At 36.7% G+C, this 14625-nt stretch overlaps 1 protein-coding gene across 1 annotated transcript in view; it reads left to right on the top strand.

The window, feature by feature from the left end:
- The window catches only part of DSG4 (desmoglein 4), a gene marked incomplete at its 5' end in the record, with an annotated part of 47217 nt that overhangs the window by 13639 nt on the left and 18953 nt on the right, over nt 1-14625 (top strand). The window contains 4 exon segments of the mRNA XM_059893786.1: nt 3369-3634; nt 4957-5122; nt 7438-7654; nt 9226-9522. Coding sequence (XP_059749769.1) covers nt 3369-3634; nt 4957-5122; nt 7438-7654; nt 9226-9522 — 946 coding nt within the window.

A 14625-nucleotide genomic window follows, 5' to 3' on the forward strand; every position in this document is an offset into this window, starting at 1 on the left:
TAGAAAGAGACAAGAGGTCACCTATCACCTTATCAAATTCTGAATACTTAGTCAAGTTTCTTTCCAGGGATCAGAATTTGTTCCACCTTGCATCTTGGTTAAAAATCAAGATCTAGACATGTCACGAAATTCTTACGTATCTTCTTACCATGTTTATCACTGACTTTGTACATTATCTTGCAATATGTAACTATTCTTTGCTTTTAATCTGCCTCCAAAACTACTAAACTAAGAGCAAAAAAAATCCTTGAGCATAAATAACTTGACCTAAATATCTTTGTATCCTTAGCACCTGGCCCCCGTCTCCAGAAGATAGTAGTGACTCACAAACCTTTAGGCATAGTGTTGATGGTGACATTTACTGAAACTGCAGCTCTTACCCAAATGGGAGTCACTGAGCAGAATTCATCATTTCTACAAAATTATAAAAATGAAAAAGAAAACACGTTCATAACTCAGGCAATGAACTATCTATGACTTATATAATGTGTCTTCTGTGAAAGCTAAAAGTTTTTTAAAGATATACTTACTTTATTGCCAAAAAAACTATTGGAAATTCAATTTCATGAAAAATTGGTCAAGGTAGGATTAGACATTGTGTAGACAACGTATCTATTCTTTTTTTTTCTGGATGATAACTTCCCAAGTTTTTTAGAGAGAGCAGAAAACAACATGCTTTAAAAACATCAAAATCATCAGCATCTACATCAATAATGTAGAAAGGCTAACAAAATTTAAAACCTTAATATGTGTGCTAGCACATAGCCAAAAGAACTATGTATTTAGAGAACATATGTGTAATTTTCCAGGATTTGGCATGTGGAATGAGGTCACTAATGTCCCCTTGGTCCCTCTCCATTTTCACTCAAGCTACCACTTAACCCTGTGGGAACTGACCTCTAAGCCATGGGCATTTGACTAAGATTTCTATAACCCTTTTCTTAGCCTGAGGACATTACAAATGATTAGTTCAACCCTAATTTGGGAAATGAAAGGTGCCAGGGATATGAATGGTCCCTGTTCTCCAGGAACCATCCCACTTATAAGAGGGAAAAGAAAATCCTAACAGATCCATCCGAGTGATTTTACCTTTGTTCTAGAAGGCTTGCTCCTTTCAGGGTTGTGGTATCCTTAGGTTAGAAAACCTTTTTCTCCTTTTCCTCACCCACTCCCCAGTATTGCCCATAATTAATTAAACTGTTTCTTGGGTATGGAACCCTGGCAGTTCTACCCTCCTTAGGTTTGGCCCCTGCAGCACAGCTTAACAAGAGAAAAATCTCTAAGAAAGTAAAAAAAAATCCCTTTTTCAATAATAACTTCCTTTTGGTATTTATCAATACATGTGTATGGATTACTAACAAACAATATAAATATATGGGGGGGTATGTACACATTCACTTCAACATCAAGAAGAAAAGCAAATGCTACCCAGTTGGAATTCTAACAAAGAAATATTGGTTCTCTATTTTTATAATAATTCTAACTAAGGTTTATTAAGCACTCTCTGAACACCAGCTATTGGGTTATATTCTGTGTATAGAAGCTTTGTGCATATTATCTCAATCATCACAACTCAAGGAAGAAAATACTGTGATTACTTTTTTAAAGAAAGTGAAACAAAATCAAAGAGGAAAACTAACTTGTCTAAGTTCACCCAGGTGTCAAACGACAAAGACAAATTCCAAAGTCTCTCAGATTCCAAAGTCATACTTAACTGCCACCTCCATGCCTCACCGTGTTATCTGGGGCCAGTAAACCAAGTTTTAGGAAAGAACTAGTGCCTTGAGATTTTTCCCTCTGTTCACCTCTGTAAGCTCCTTCCTGTGTGTGCCCTGCTTGCCTCTTCCAGACATACTTGTACCAGAAAATGCCAATTCCTGTAAATTTCAGCAATTAAAGTCCCAAATCTCAAGGGTTTTAGCTGAAATTTAAGTGAGGCGTGTTGAGCCAGCCCCAAACAAGAAACCAAGTGAATTCCTGTGAATATTTCTGTCTTATTAGCTCTTGTGAAGAATTTCTTTTTAATTAATTTATTTATTTTTGGCTGCGTTGGGTCTTCATTGCTGCACACGGGCTCTCTCTAGTTGCAGCGAGCGGGGGCTACTCTTCATTGCGGTGCACGGGCTTCTCATTGCGGTCGCCTCTCTTGCTGCAGAGCACAGGCTCTAGGCACGTGGGCTTCAGTAGCTGGGGCACGCGGGCTCAGTAGTTGTGGCTAACGGGCTCTAGAGTGCAGGCTCAGTAGTTGTGGCGCATAGGCTTAGCCTCTCCGCAGCATGTGGGATCCTCCCGGACCAGGGCTCGAACCCACGTCCCCTGCATTGGCAGACAGATTCTTAACTCCTGCGCCACCAGGGAAGCCCCAGAAGAATTTAACTATAATCTAAAAGAACATTCATAAGGTCATGGAATATCCCTGAGAAGCAGAGATTTATCTAAGGGTCTTGCTGATGGCACTGATATCTTACGTTCTATTGTTAGTAAATGTGTTGCAAGTGATGTTTTACATTAGCTTCCAGAGCACTTCTAAACAGTGCCCAGTACTCCCTTTTTTACAATTTTTTTTTACTTGTTATAGAAAATGGATCTCTTCCAATTGAAAATCCATTTTTGAGTACACAATTCATATTCAGCTCTGTGCTGAATCGTTGGGGGTGACTTTTCATGTCACCACATCAATCATTCTGTATCAAAAGATTCTATTCATGTTTTATCCAAAGAACCCATCTCAAAGGTGACTTTTCTCTGGGCATCGTATTTACTTATTTGAAGGTGCCCTATGAAGGAGTCTTCTTGTCCCCCAGACTCAGCACAATTAAATTATAGTTTAGGTCTGACTATAATAGTCACAAATTCTCCTTTAGAAGTTGTTTGCATCATTTTTTTAAATTACACATTCAATTGCATCATACATATTGGCTTCTTGATTCTCTGATTATGCTTCCAAGATATTCTCAGATAGGCATTCTACAAAGGAAACCTGGCTACTATTTATTCATTCAATAGTTGTGAACATTTTTATTTCATTCTAAGTTTTACTTTTTATTTTTCATAAGCACCTCATTTGAGAAAGAAGGATCATCTTTCATTTCAGGGTTTTTAACGTAAGAAGTTCAAAACTCCAAAATTGGAGTCCACTTTAAAGTCACAGGCCTAAATGAACCCATGTACCTGATTATGCCAAAAGATAAAGGAAATAACACGTCTGAAATACCTAATGCAGTAATAAATAAAATATTATCAATTCAAGATCAGAATTGCATAGCTCCTGGCCTTTATTCTAGTGTGCTGCTTTTTTATCTTGGCTTCTTATTCTATCAAGAGAGTCCTTTTGCCATTTCAGAGTTTTTTACTTTCTGTCTTTTCAGAGGCTGGATTATGAACAAGTGCCTAATATTCATCTTAGCATCAGAGTTAAAAACCAAGCTGAGTTTCACCACTCAGTTGCCTCTCAATTCCGAATGCACCCAACCCCTGTGAGAATTCAGGTTGTTAATGTGAGAGAAGGACCCGCATTTCATCCAGATTCTATGACTTTCAGTGTGCGAGAAGGAATAAAAGGAAATTCCTTACTGAATTATGTGCTTGGCACATATACAGCTATAGATTTGGATACAGGAAATCCTGCAAAAAAATGTCAGGTACTGCAAATATTTTGCTCGTGTTTAAGAGATAAAGCACGGTTCTGTCCTATGTTAATTCACTAGTATGTGCTAGTGTATATGGGTTGAAATACTTTCGGAGTTTTGCTTTGCTTTTTGTTGTTGTTTGTTTGTTTTAGAAGGCTATTGTGGTATTACCATTTTTTTCAGAATTTTAATAGTGTTTTAGAGGCAGTAAGGGCTCCAACTGGTTAAAGGAGTAATTGTGTCCAGGGAGCAATTGTAAGATCAAAGAACCACCTACAGTTACTCTATGAGTCTCTTTGGTCTTTTATGCCCTGTTGTACTACCCTGGACCCAGGATGATTAAGCTATTTTATAAACAGTAAGACATCATTAAAGATGAGTCACTAATTTTTTCCTTTAAAACTGTGTTATCGGATGACTTTGCGGCTAATTTCAATCTCCTGCTTGACCTAAAACAAACAAAAAAATGATAACGGTAGAAGCTGAAACACAGGTATCTCAGAAATTTGATGAGCCTAAAGAGAGGTCAGAATTGGAACAATAGAAAGGTAGGTATTATGGACACCAGATACACAGATTATACAGGAATTAGACCTATATAAGATATTCTGGGAAATAACGATAGTGAAATATATAAGTATTCTCTCTGTCTTTTCCTTGTCTTTCTTATTTTCTTCCTTCCAATATTTTTGGAGTGAACAAAGTCTACTGACCTGTAAATTACTTTTGAAATTAACAGTTTTGATTACTTAATCAGTTAATAAATTGACAGACAACAAAAATTATGAAGTCTACCAAGGGAAAGAATATGCCAGATAAATGCTTTGGACGTTTGAATTTATGCCTGGTACAGAGACCAGATTTTCTTTCAATAATGTCAAGAACTTTGAATCCATTACATGTAACAAAAATCCATATACACAAGCTGGCTAGATGACACCACAACCCCTAACAGGCCAACAATGAGGTGCTCTGAAACCAACATGCCTTAAAATCTAAGAAAAACAAAGTGTACCACATGTGAAAATGAATAAAGCATATTCCCTCAGGAGACAGTGCTGTGATTTCATGAACAGACCTGAAATAAATTCATACATTTTATTAACAATTATATTAAGAGCCAGAAGAGTAATAATTATAAAATTATAAAATTCTGTTGTGAATCTGTGCACTAATATGTTCAATACTGGAATTTTATTCTATTTACATTTTATAACCCAAGTCAATTATCACCATAAAGAATGCAAACACCATATATAAGTTCAGCACATTGTGTGGCTTAAAATGATTAACTTTCATATAAGCAAATGATGAATGGATGAATGACTTTATTTAAAAACAGGTGTATCATGGGACATGATGCAGGCAACTGGTTAAAAGTAGATTCAAGGACTGGTGAGATACAATTTTCTAGGGAATTTGATAAGAAGTAAAAATATATTACCAATGGGATATACACAGCAGAGATCCTGGCTATAGATGATAAGAAAATTTATTTTCAAATTTTAAAAAAATTATTACTATTACATTCAATACAAATATTATTCTAATGTTGATGTTAGATTGACTCAGATAAAACATACAGTTTATTGGTGTCTGTAAGACTCACAGAGAGCTCTAAATACCGTAGGTCAAGGACTGAATTCAGTATCCTTTTAACCATAATTTACATTTAAGTCATAATTTATTTCACCTATTTCCAAAAAAGAATTGAATGTGACTTAACAGTGTAAAGCATAAAAGTTAAAATATATAAATAAAATTCAGTTTCTGCTTACGACCTCATCTCTTGAGATGGTTGATCAGCTTGTAGAGTATGTTAGAAATATTTACTTAAAGTAAGTGCTACAAGGGTGCACAAAATTCACCTGGGGATGACCTGCAGGAAAGGCAGTGTCCCGAAGTGTATAGGTATTTTAGAGCCACTAAAACTGAGCTACAATAAGAGGCCTGTGTGAGTGTTGTTGTCCAAAGTAAGATGTTAAAGACCAAGAAAGGATGGACCTAGAGTCTGTCATACAGAGTGAAGTAAGTCAGAAAGAGAAAAACAAATACCGTATGCTAACACATATATATGGAATCTTAAAAAAAAAAAAAAAAAAAAGGTCATGAAGAACCTAGGGGCAGGATGGGAATTAAGACGCAGACCTACTAGAGAATGGACTTGAGGACACGGGGAGGGGGAAGGGTAAGCTGGGACGAAGTGAGAGAGTGGCATGGACATATATACACTACCAAACGTAAAATAGATAGCTAGCGGGAAGCAGCCGCATAGCACAGGGAGATCAGTTCGGTGCTTTGTGACCACCTAGAGGGGTGGGATAGGGAGGGTGGGAGGGAGGGAGACGCAAGAGGGAAGAGATATGGGGGTATATGTATATGTATAGCTGATTCACTTTGTTATAAAGCAGAAACTAACACACCATTGTGTTATAAGCAATTAAGCAATTATATCCAATAAAGATGTTAAAAAATAAAAAATTGAATAATGTTTGAGGATGGATCAGAGACAGCAGAAAGTGAAGTAAGTTGAGTCACCTTAAGCTGCTAAAAAAAGGCAAAAACAAATGCAGAAAAAAGAGTGCATAAAAAAAGAAATCTTGGAAGAACATAGGGGTCAGAAGTATCTGTGATAGGGAGGAGTTCATAAGCTTCTCTAAAAAAGGATGATTCAAAAGATTGAGAGTTTCCTGCTATGTAATGTAATTGTAGAAGGAAAGGCCGATGATAGGTCGTGTTTTCCTTAAAACTGAGTGATGGGAAGATTGTATCTATTTTTGTTTCAATTTGCTCCGATTTCCAACAGCTTTAAACATAATGCTCTACTTTATTTGTAGCTCACTTACCAATAATCAGACTTATTCAAGCATAAGGAATACCTTAATATCCCAAATGTACTTATTCCCTTATTACCTGCTAGTAAATTATGCAATAAATGTTATTTTCAAATATGGAAAAAATAAATAAATAAATTAATTAATTAATTAATTAAATAAAGACCAAGAAAGCACAAGGTTATTCCAAATATAAGATCCAAATTAAAAGTCGTTAAGTGCAGATGCACTGAATTAACTTGTAATTGAGCTGCTTCTCACGTGGGAAAATCTATTAAACATTCCTCTTGGTGAGTAGCAACAGGAATTTGTTTATTTAGCGATAGTTAATGATTCTCCAGAGCAATGTCTGGGAAACCAGCTACTACATAACAAAACAACAGAAAAAGATCAGTAACCAGGAAAGAAGGGAGAAAATAGATGTCCCAGATACCTACCTAATAGAAGATAGATATTGTAGGTTTGCATTAAGTTTATATCTGAGATTTACAGTAGCCAAACAAAGAGAAAGATAAACGGGCAGTATAAGATTGAAAGAGAAACCATGGTAATGCCCAAACAATTACAGTCCATACATTCTAATCTTCATCCTATGAGTGTCACTTTTAACATCTGGGTGCGTGAGTTATATAAATATTATAGTCTTATTTACTACCAGTATTCTAGAGGGCCTGTTCCTAAAATGAATTCTAGCCAGGTTGACCAGAGCCAGTGCTTGTACATTCAAGTAAATAAAAAGAAAAATACATCAAAATGTATCCACAGAAGCCTAAAAACAAGGGCCATTGTTTATTAATCTAAGCAGAATATCTTCAGGAGATTGAAGCAGGCAGGAACCTATCACTCACCATCTCAGGAATCAGTCATACTATTCCTCTGTCCTGTGGCATCATCATGGGATATGAGAAAGAATTTTCTCCCTGACATCATTTATCCCAACATCCAATATGTTTTACTGTTTCAGATGGCTCTGGGAAAACAGCCACGGAACCATATGTATCGAAGTTCCTGATATCAATGATTACTGCCCAGTCATCGTTGCTGAGAGGGAAACCATCTGCCTTGCCTCTTCCTCCATCCTTATCTCTGCAACAGTCATTAACGATCACTCTTATGGGTCTCCCTTTACCTTCTGTGTTGTTGATGAACCCCCAGGGACAGCGGACAGTTGGGATATCAGATCAATAAGTGGTAAGCAGAATGCAAAGTTGCTCATACTTTAAGACCAAAAGCAAAAATAATTACCAAATAATTAGTCAAGTCACGCAACAATACTTTCTAACTCTATTTCCACCAAGAGTGTAAAGAGCCCATAATAGTATGTGTGTTTGTACCAACTGTTGCTACTTTAAAATGAAGGCCTCACATCGATAAAAATTGAGGATAAATTTCAGGCAACATAACACTATATACCTTGGGTTCTTTTTCCTGAGATGTTAAATGTATAATAGAAAATGAAACATTATGAGAGAACCTCATTTGGGCTACAATAGCTCCCTAATCACATATTCATTTGGGGAAACAGGAAACTTCAGGAGGTAGGGTGGTAAGATGGGGGTCAGACTACAGAGTCCAAGGTAAGTGGAAAAACCCACCTTTCTGAGGCCACCAAGCTTCTCCATTCATCTTGAAATGATGCCAGAAAAAAATGCCACCATTAAGGACTTGGAGGAAATTAAGTCACCTGTTTTCTAGCCCTTTCCCACAAAACAACTTTAATATTTTAAAAAGCTAAGTAATTCCATTAAAATCAAGACAACTCTGAATTCACCTTTCCCTACAAAGCCCAATATGCTATTCTAAATAATTGCTAACCACTTTTCCCTCATTCAGATCCTAGATACTATGAGTAAAAACATAAGAAAAAATGTGCAGCACGAAGGTTTGTAAAGGTATTTAAATGATATTATGCATTTGCCTGTAAAAAATATAGTCACATTGGAAAGAATATTCTCAGGTCCTATTTACATGTTGGTGTTGAAGAACAGAATAAAATCCCACCTTGAACTGGGAGATTGGGATTGACATATATACACTAATATGTATAAAATGGATAACTAATAAGAACCTGCTGTATAAAAAAATAAATAAAATAAAATTCAAAAAAAAAAGAATAAAATCCCGCCTAACAGGTTGTGGCCATGCCTTATTTGACTCTTATTTTGACCACAGGTCACATTTTGGTAGACCTAGCCAGCTTATCACATAACTAACTGAAAGTAATAACCCATAATAATAATAATAATAATTGACTGTTAAGGATTAATCAATTACTATTCATGATTTAGGAGTAAATCACCTCTAAACCCTCCTCGGGTTGATAAGCAAATTTCAACCTATGTTTTAAGCAATAGTTTCTATAAAAATCAATAGGTAATCATAGCACAAAGAATTAGGAAAATAATAGTTATTGGAATAATTTTAAATAATAGGACAGCAGTTTTGAATAAGAGGTAACAACAGTCTTCAGAAGGGTATTTGTAAACTACAATCCCAAATAGAAGACTTCCAATATTTCCTTTCAGCTCAATATTCTTCATTCACTGGACAAATATTCATTGAGTGCATATTATATGCTAAAGTATAATAGGATATAATATTATACTCTGGAAATAAGCATCATAAGCATTAATTTTAAAAAATACAATGTACTCTATGATTGAAGGAGCATGAAAAAAAATCAGGCCCTAAGTTAGTCTTGGGTATTAGGAAGGGTTACCCCCAAGAAATTTTTATTTTCTCTCCCTTCTCTTCCTTCTCAGCTACCTCTGCAATCCTGACAGCTGAGCAGCCTTTATATCCCTTATATTACGAGATCCCAATCCTACTAAAGGACAGTTTTAACAGAGCATGCGAATTGCCGCAGATCGTGGAGTTAATGGCTTGCGACTGTGACAGCGACAACATGTGCTTGTACCCGAGTACCACCGGCATCAGCACTGGGGACGGCAGCTCCGTTACCAGTGTGTCTGTCACTGATGACCAAACTGGGGGTTCAAATGTTGGTCTCGGACCAACAGGGATTGGCATGATTGCACTGGGCCTCTTACTACTGCTTCGTAAGTACTGGATTAAATCACTGTTTTCAGCAGTTCTTCAAAATAAGAATGTAACCAGGTTCACTGGAATGGCTATGTTCAGTTTGGCCATTTCTTTATTTTTTTTAACATCTTTATTGGAGTATAATTGCTTTACAATGGTGTGTTAGTTTCTGCTTTGTAACAAAGTGAATCAGTTATACATATACGTATGTTCCCGTATCTCTTCCCTCTTGCCTCTCCCTCCCTCCCACCCTCCCTATCCCACCCCTCTAGGTGGTCACAGAGCACTGAGCTGATCTCCCTGTGCTATGCGGCTGCTTCCCACTAGCTATCTATTTTATGTTTGATAGTGTATATATGTCCATGCCACTCTCTCACTTTGTCACAGCTTACCCCTCCCCCTCCCCATGTCCTCAATTCCATTCTCTACATCTGCGTCTTTATTCCTGTCCTGCGCCTGAGTTCTTCAGAACCATTTTTTTCTTTTTTAGATTCCATATATATGTGTTAGCATATGGTATTTGTTTTTCTCTTTCTGACTTCACTCTGTATGACAGACTCTAGGTACATTAGCATGCTTTTCTTTTGTTTTTTTTTTTTTTAGCACCTTTATTGGACTATAATTCCTTTACAATGGTGTGTTAGTTTCTGCTTTATAACAAAGTGAATCAGTTATACATATACATATGTTCCCATATCTCTTCCCTCTTGCGTCTCCCTCCCTCCCACCCTCCCTATCCCACCCCTCTAGGTGGTCACAAAGCACTGAACTGATCTCCCTGTGCTATGCGGTTGCTTCCCGCTAGCTATCTATTTTACGTTTGATAGTGTGTATATGTCCATGTCACTCTCTCACTTTGTCCCAGCTTACCCTTCCCCCTCCCCATATCCTCAAGTCCATTCTCTAGTAGGTCTGTGTCTTTATACCCGTCTTGCCCCTAGGTCCTTCATGACATTTTATTTTTTATTTTTTTTAGATTGCATATATATGTGTTAGCATACGGTATTTGTTTTTCTCTTTCTGACTTACTTCACTCTGTATGACAGACTTTAGGTCCACCCACCTCACTACACATAACTCAATTTCATTTCTTTTTATGGCTGAGTAATATTCAATTGTATATACGTGCCACCTCTTCTTTATCCATTCATCTGTCGATGGACACTTAGGTTGCTTCCATGTCCTGGCTATTGTAAATAGAGCTGCAATGAACATTGTGGTACATGACTCTTTTAGAATTATGGTTTTCTCAGGGTATATGCCCAGTAGTGGGATTGCTGAGTCGTATGGTAGTTCTATTTTTAGTTTTTTAAGGAACCTCCATACTGTTCTCCATAGTGGCTGTATCAATTTACATTCCCACCAACAGTGCAAGAGGGTCCCCTATTCTCCACACCCTCTCCAGCATTTATTGTTTGTAGATTTTTTGATGATGGCCATTCTGACCGGTGCGAGATGATATCTCATTGTAGTTTTGATTTACATTTTTCTAATGATTAATGATGTTGAGCATGCTTTCATGTGTTTGTTGGCAATCTGTATATCTTCTTTGGAGAAATGTCTATTTAGGCCTTCTGCCACTTTTTGGATTGGGTTGTTTGTTTTTTTGATATTGACCTGCATGAGCTGCCTGTAAATTTTGGAGATTAATCCTTTGTCAGTTGCTTCATTTCCAAATACTTTCACCCATTCTGAGGGTTGTCTTTTTGTCTTGTTTATGGTTTCCTTTGCTGTGCAAAAGCTTTAAAGTTTCATTAGGTCCCATTTGTTTTTTCGTTTTTATTTCCATTTCTCTAGGAGGTGGGCCAAAAAGGATCTTGCTGTGATTTATGTCATACAGTGTTCTGCCTATGTTTTCCTCAAAGAGTTTGATAGTGTCTGGCCTTACATTTAGGTCTTTATACCATTTTGAGCTTACTTTTGTGTATGGTGTTAGAGAATGTTCTAATTTCATTCTTTTACATGTAGGTGACCAGTTTTCCCGGCACCATTTATTGAAGAGGCTGTCTTTTCTCCACTGTATATTCTTGCCCCCTTTATCAAAGATAAGGTGACCATATATGCGTGGGTTTAACTCTGGGCTGTCTATCCTGTTTCATTGATCTATATTTCTGTTTTTGTGCCAGTAGCGTACTGTCGTGATTACTGTTCCTTTGTAGTATAGTCTGAAGTCAGGGAGCCTGATTCCTCCAGCTCCATTTTTCTTTCTCAAGATTGCTTTGGCTATTCGGGGTCTTTTGTGTTTCCATACAAATTGTGAAATTTTTTGTTCTAGTTCTGTGAAAAATATCATTGGTAGTTTGATAGGGATTGCACTGAGTCTGTAGATTGCTTTGGGTAGTATAGTCATTTTCACAATGTTGATTCTTCCAATCCAAGAACATGGTATATCACTCCATCTGTTTGTATCATCTTTAATTTATTTCATCAGTGTCTTATAATTTTCTGCATACAGGTCTTTTGTCTCCTTAGGTAGGTTTATTCCTAGATATTTTATTCTTTTTGTTGCAATGGTAAATGGGAGTGTTTTCTTAATTTCACTTTCAGATTTTTCACCATTAGTGTATAGGAAAGCAAGAGATTTCTGTGCATTAATTTTGTATCCTGCTACTTTACCAAATTCATTGATTAGCTCTAGTAGTTATCTGGTAGCATCTTTAGGATTCTCTAGGTAGAGTATCGTGTCATCTGCAAACAGTGACAGCTTTTCTTCTTCTTTTCCGACTTGGATTCCTTTTATTTCTTTTTCTTCTCTGATTGCTGTGGCTAAATCTTCCAAAACTGTGCTGAATAATAGTGGTGAGAGTGGGCAACCTTGTCTTGTTCCTGATCTTAGGGGAAACGGTTTCAGTTTTTCACCATTGAGAATGATGTTTGCTGTGGGTTTGTCATATATGACCTTTATTATGTTGAGGTAAGTTCCCCCTATGCTTACTTTCTGGAGGGTTTTTATCATAAATCGGTGTTGAATTTTGTCCAAAGCTTTCTCTGCATCTACTGAGATGATCATATGGTTTTTCTCCTTCAATTTGTTAATATGGTGTATCACATTGACTGATTTGCATATGTTGGAGAATCCTTGCATTCCTGTGATAAACCCCACTTGATCATGGTGTATGATCCTTTTAATGTGCTGTTGGATTCTGTTTGCTAGTATTTTGTTAAGGATTTTTGCATCTATGTTCATCAGTGATATTGGTCTGTAGTTTTCTTTCTTTGTGACATCTTCGTCTGGTATTGGTATCAGGGTGATGGTGGCCTCGTGGAATGAGTTTGGGAGTGTTCCTCTCTCTGCTGTATTTTGGAAGAGTTTGAGAAGGATGGTGTTAGCTCTTCTCTAAATGTTTGCTAGAATTCGCCTGTGAAGCCAGCTGGTCCTGGACTTTTGTTTGTTGGAAGATTTTTAATCACAGTTTCAATTTCAGTGCTTGTGATTGGTCTGTTCATATTTTCTATTTCTTCCTGGTTCAGTCTTGGAAGGTTATAGCTTTCTAAGAATTTGTCCATTTCTTCCAGGTTGTCTATTTTATTGGCATAGAGTTGCTTGTAGTAGCCTCTTAGGATGCTTTGTATTTCTGCGGTGTCTGTTGTAACTTCTCCTTTTTCATATCTAATTTTATTGATTTGAGTCCGCTCCCTCTTTTTCTTGATGAGTCTGGCTAATGGTTTATCAATTTTGTTTATCTTCTCAAAGAACCAGCTTTTAGTTTTTTTGATCTTTGCTATTGTTTTCTTTGTTTCTATTTCATTTATTTCTGCTCTGATCTTTATGATTTCTTTCCTTCTGCTAACTTTGGGTTTTGTTTGTTCTTTTTCTTGTAGTTCCTTTAGGTGTAAGGTTAGATTGTTTATTTGAGATTTTTCTTTTTCATAAGGTAGGCTTGTATAGCTATAAACTTCCCTCTTAGAATTGCTTTTGCTTCACCCCATAGGTTTTGGATCGTCATGTTTTCATTGTCATTTGTCTCTAGGTGTTTTTTGATTTCCTCTTTGATTTCTTCAGTGATCTCTTGGTTTTTTAGTAACGTATTGTTTAGTCTTCATGTGTTTGTGTTTTTTACGTTTTTTTCGCTGTAATTGATTTCTAATCTCGTAGCATTGTGGTCAGAAAAGACGCTTGATCTGATTTCAGTTTTCTTACTTTTACTGAGGCTTGATTTGTGACCCAAGATGTGATCTACCCTGGAGAATGTTCCGTGCGCACTTGAGAAAAAAGTGTAATCTGCTCTTTTTGGATGGAATGTCCTTTAAATATCAATTAAATCTCTCTCGTCTATTGTGTCATTTAAAGCGTGTGTTTCTTTATTAATTTTCTGTTTGGAAGATCTCTCCATTGGTGTAAGTGAGGTGTTAAGGTCCCCCACTATTACTGTGTTACTGTCGATTTCCTCTTTTATAGCTGTTAGCATTTGCCTTATGTATTGAGGTGCTCCTATGTTGGGTGCATATATATCTATAATTGTTATATCTTCTTCTTGGATTTTTCCCTTGATCATTATGTAGTGTCCTTCCTTGTCTCTTGTAACATTCTTTATTTTAAGTCCATTTTATCTGATATCAGTATTACTACTCCAGCTTTCTTTTGACTTCCATTTGCATGGAGTATCTTTTTCCATCCCCTCACTTTCAGTCTGTATGTGTCCCTAGGTCTGAAGTGGGTCTCTTGTTGACAGCATATATATGGGTCTTCTTTTTGTGTGCATTCAGCAAACATGTGTCTTTTGGTTGGACCATTTAATCCATTCACGTTTAAGGTAATTATCGATATGTATGTTCCTATGACCATTTTCTTAATTGTTTTGGGTTTGTTTTTGTAGGTCCTTTTCCTCTCTTTTGTTTCCCACTTAGGGAAGTTCCTTAAGCATTTGTTGTAGAGCTAGTTTGGTGGTGCTGAATTCTCTTAGCTTTTGCTTGTCTGTAAAGCTTTTGATTTCTGCTTCGAATCTGAATGAGATCCTTGCCGGGTAGAGTAATCTTGGTTGTAGGTTCTTCCCTTTCATCACTTTAAGTATATCATGCCACTGCCTTCTGGCTTGTAGAGTTTCTGCTGAGAAATCAGCTGTTAACCTTATGGGAATTCCCTTGTATGTTACTCGTTGTTTTTCCCTTGCTGCTTTCAA

The sequence above is a fragment of the Balaenoptera ricei genome, chromosome 14 (genome assembly GCF_028023285.1).
Source record: "Balaenoptera ricei isolate mBalRic1 chromosome 14, mBalRic1.hap2, whole genome shotgun sequence".
Classification (NCBI taxonomy): Eukaryota; Metazoa; Chordata; class Mammalia; order Artiodactyla; family Balaenopteridae; genus Balaenoptera; species Balaenoptera ricei.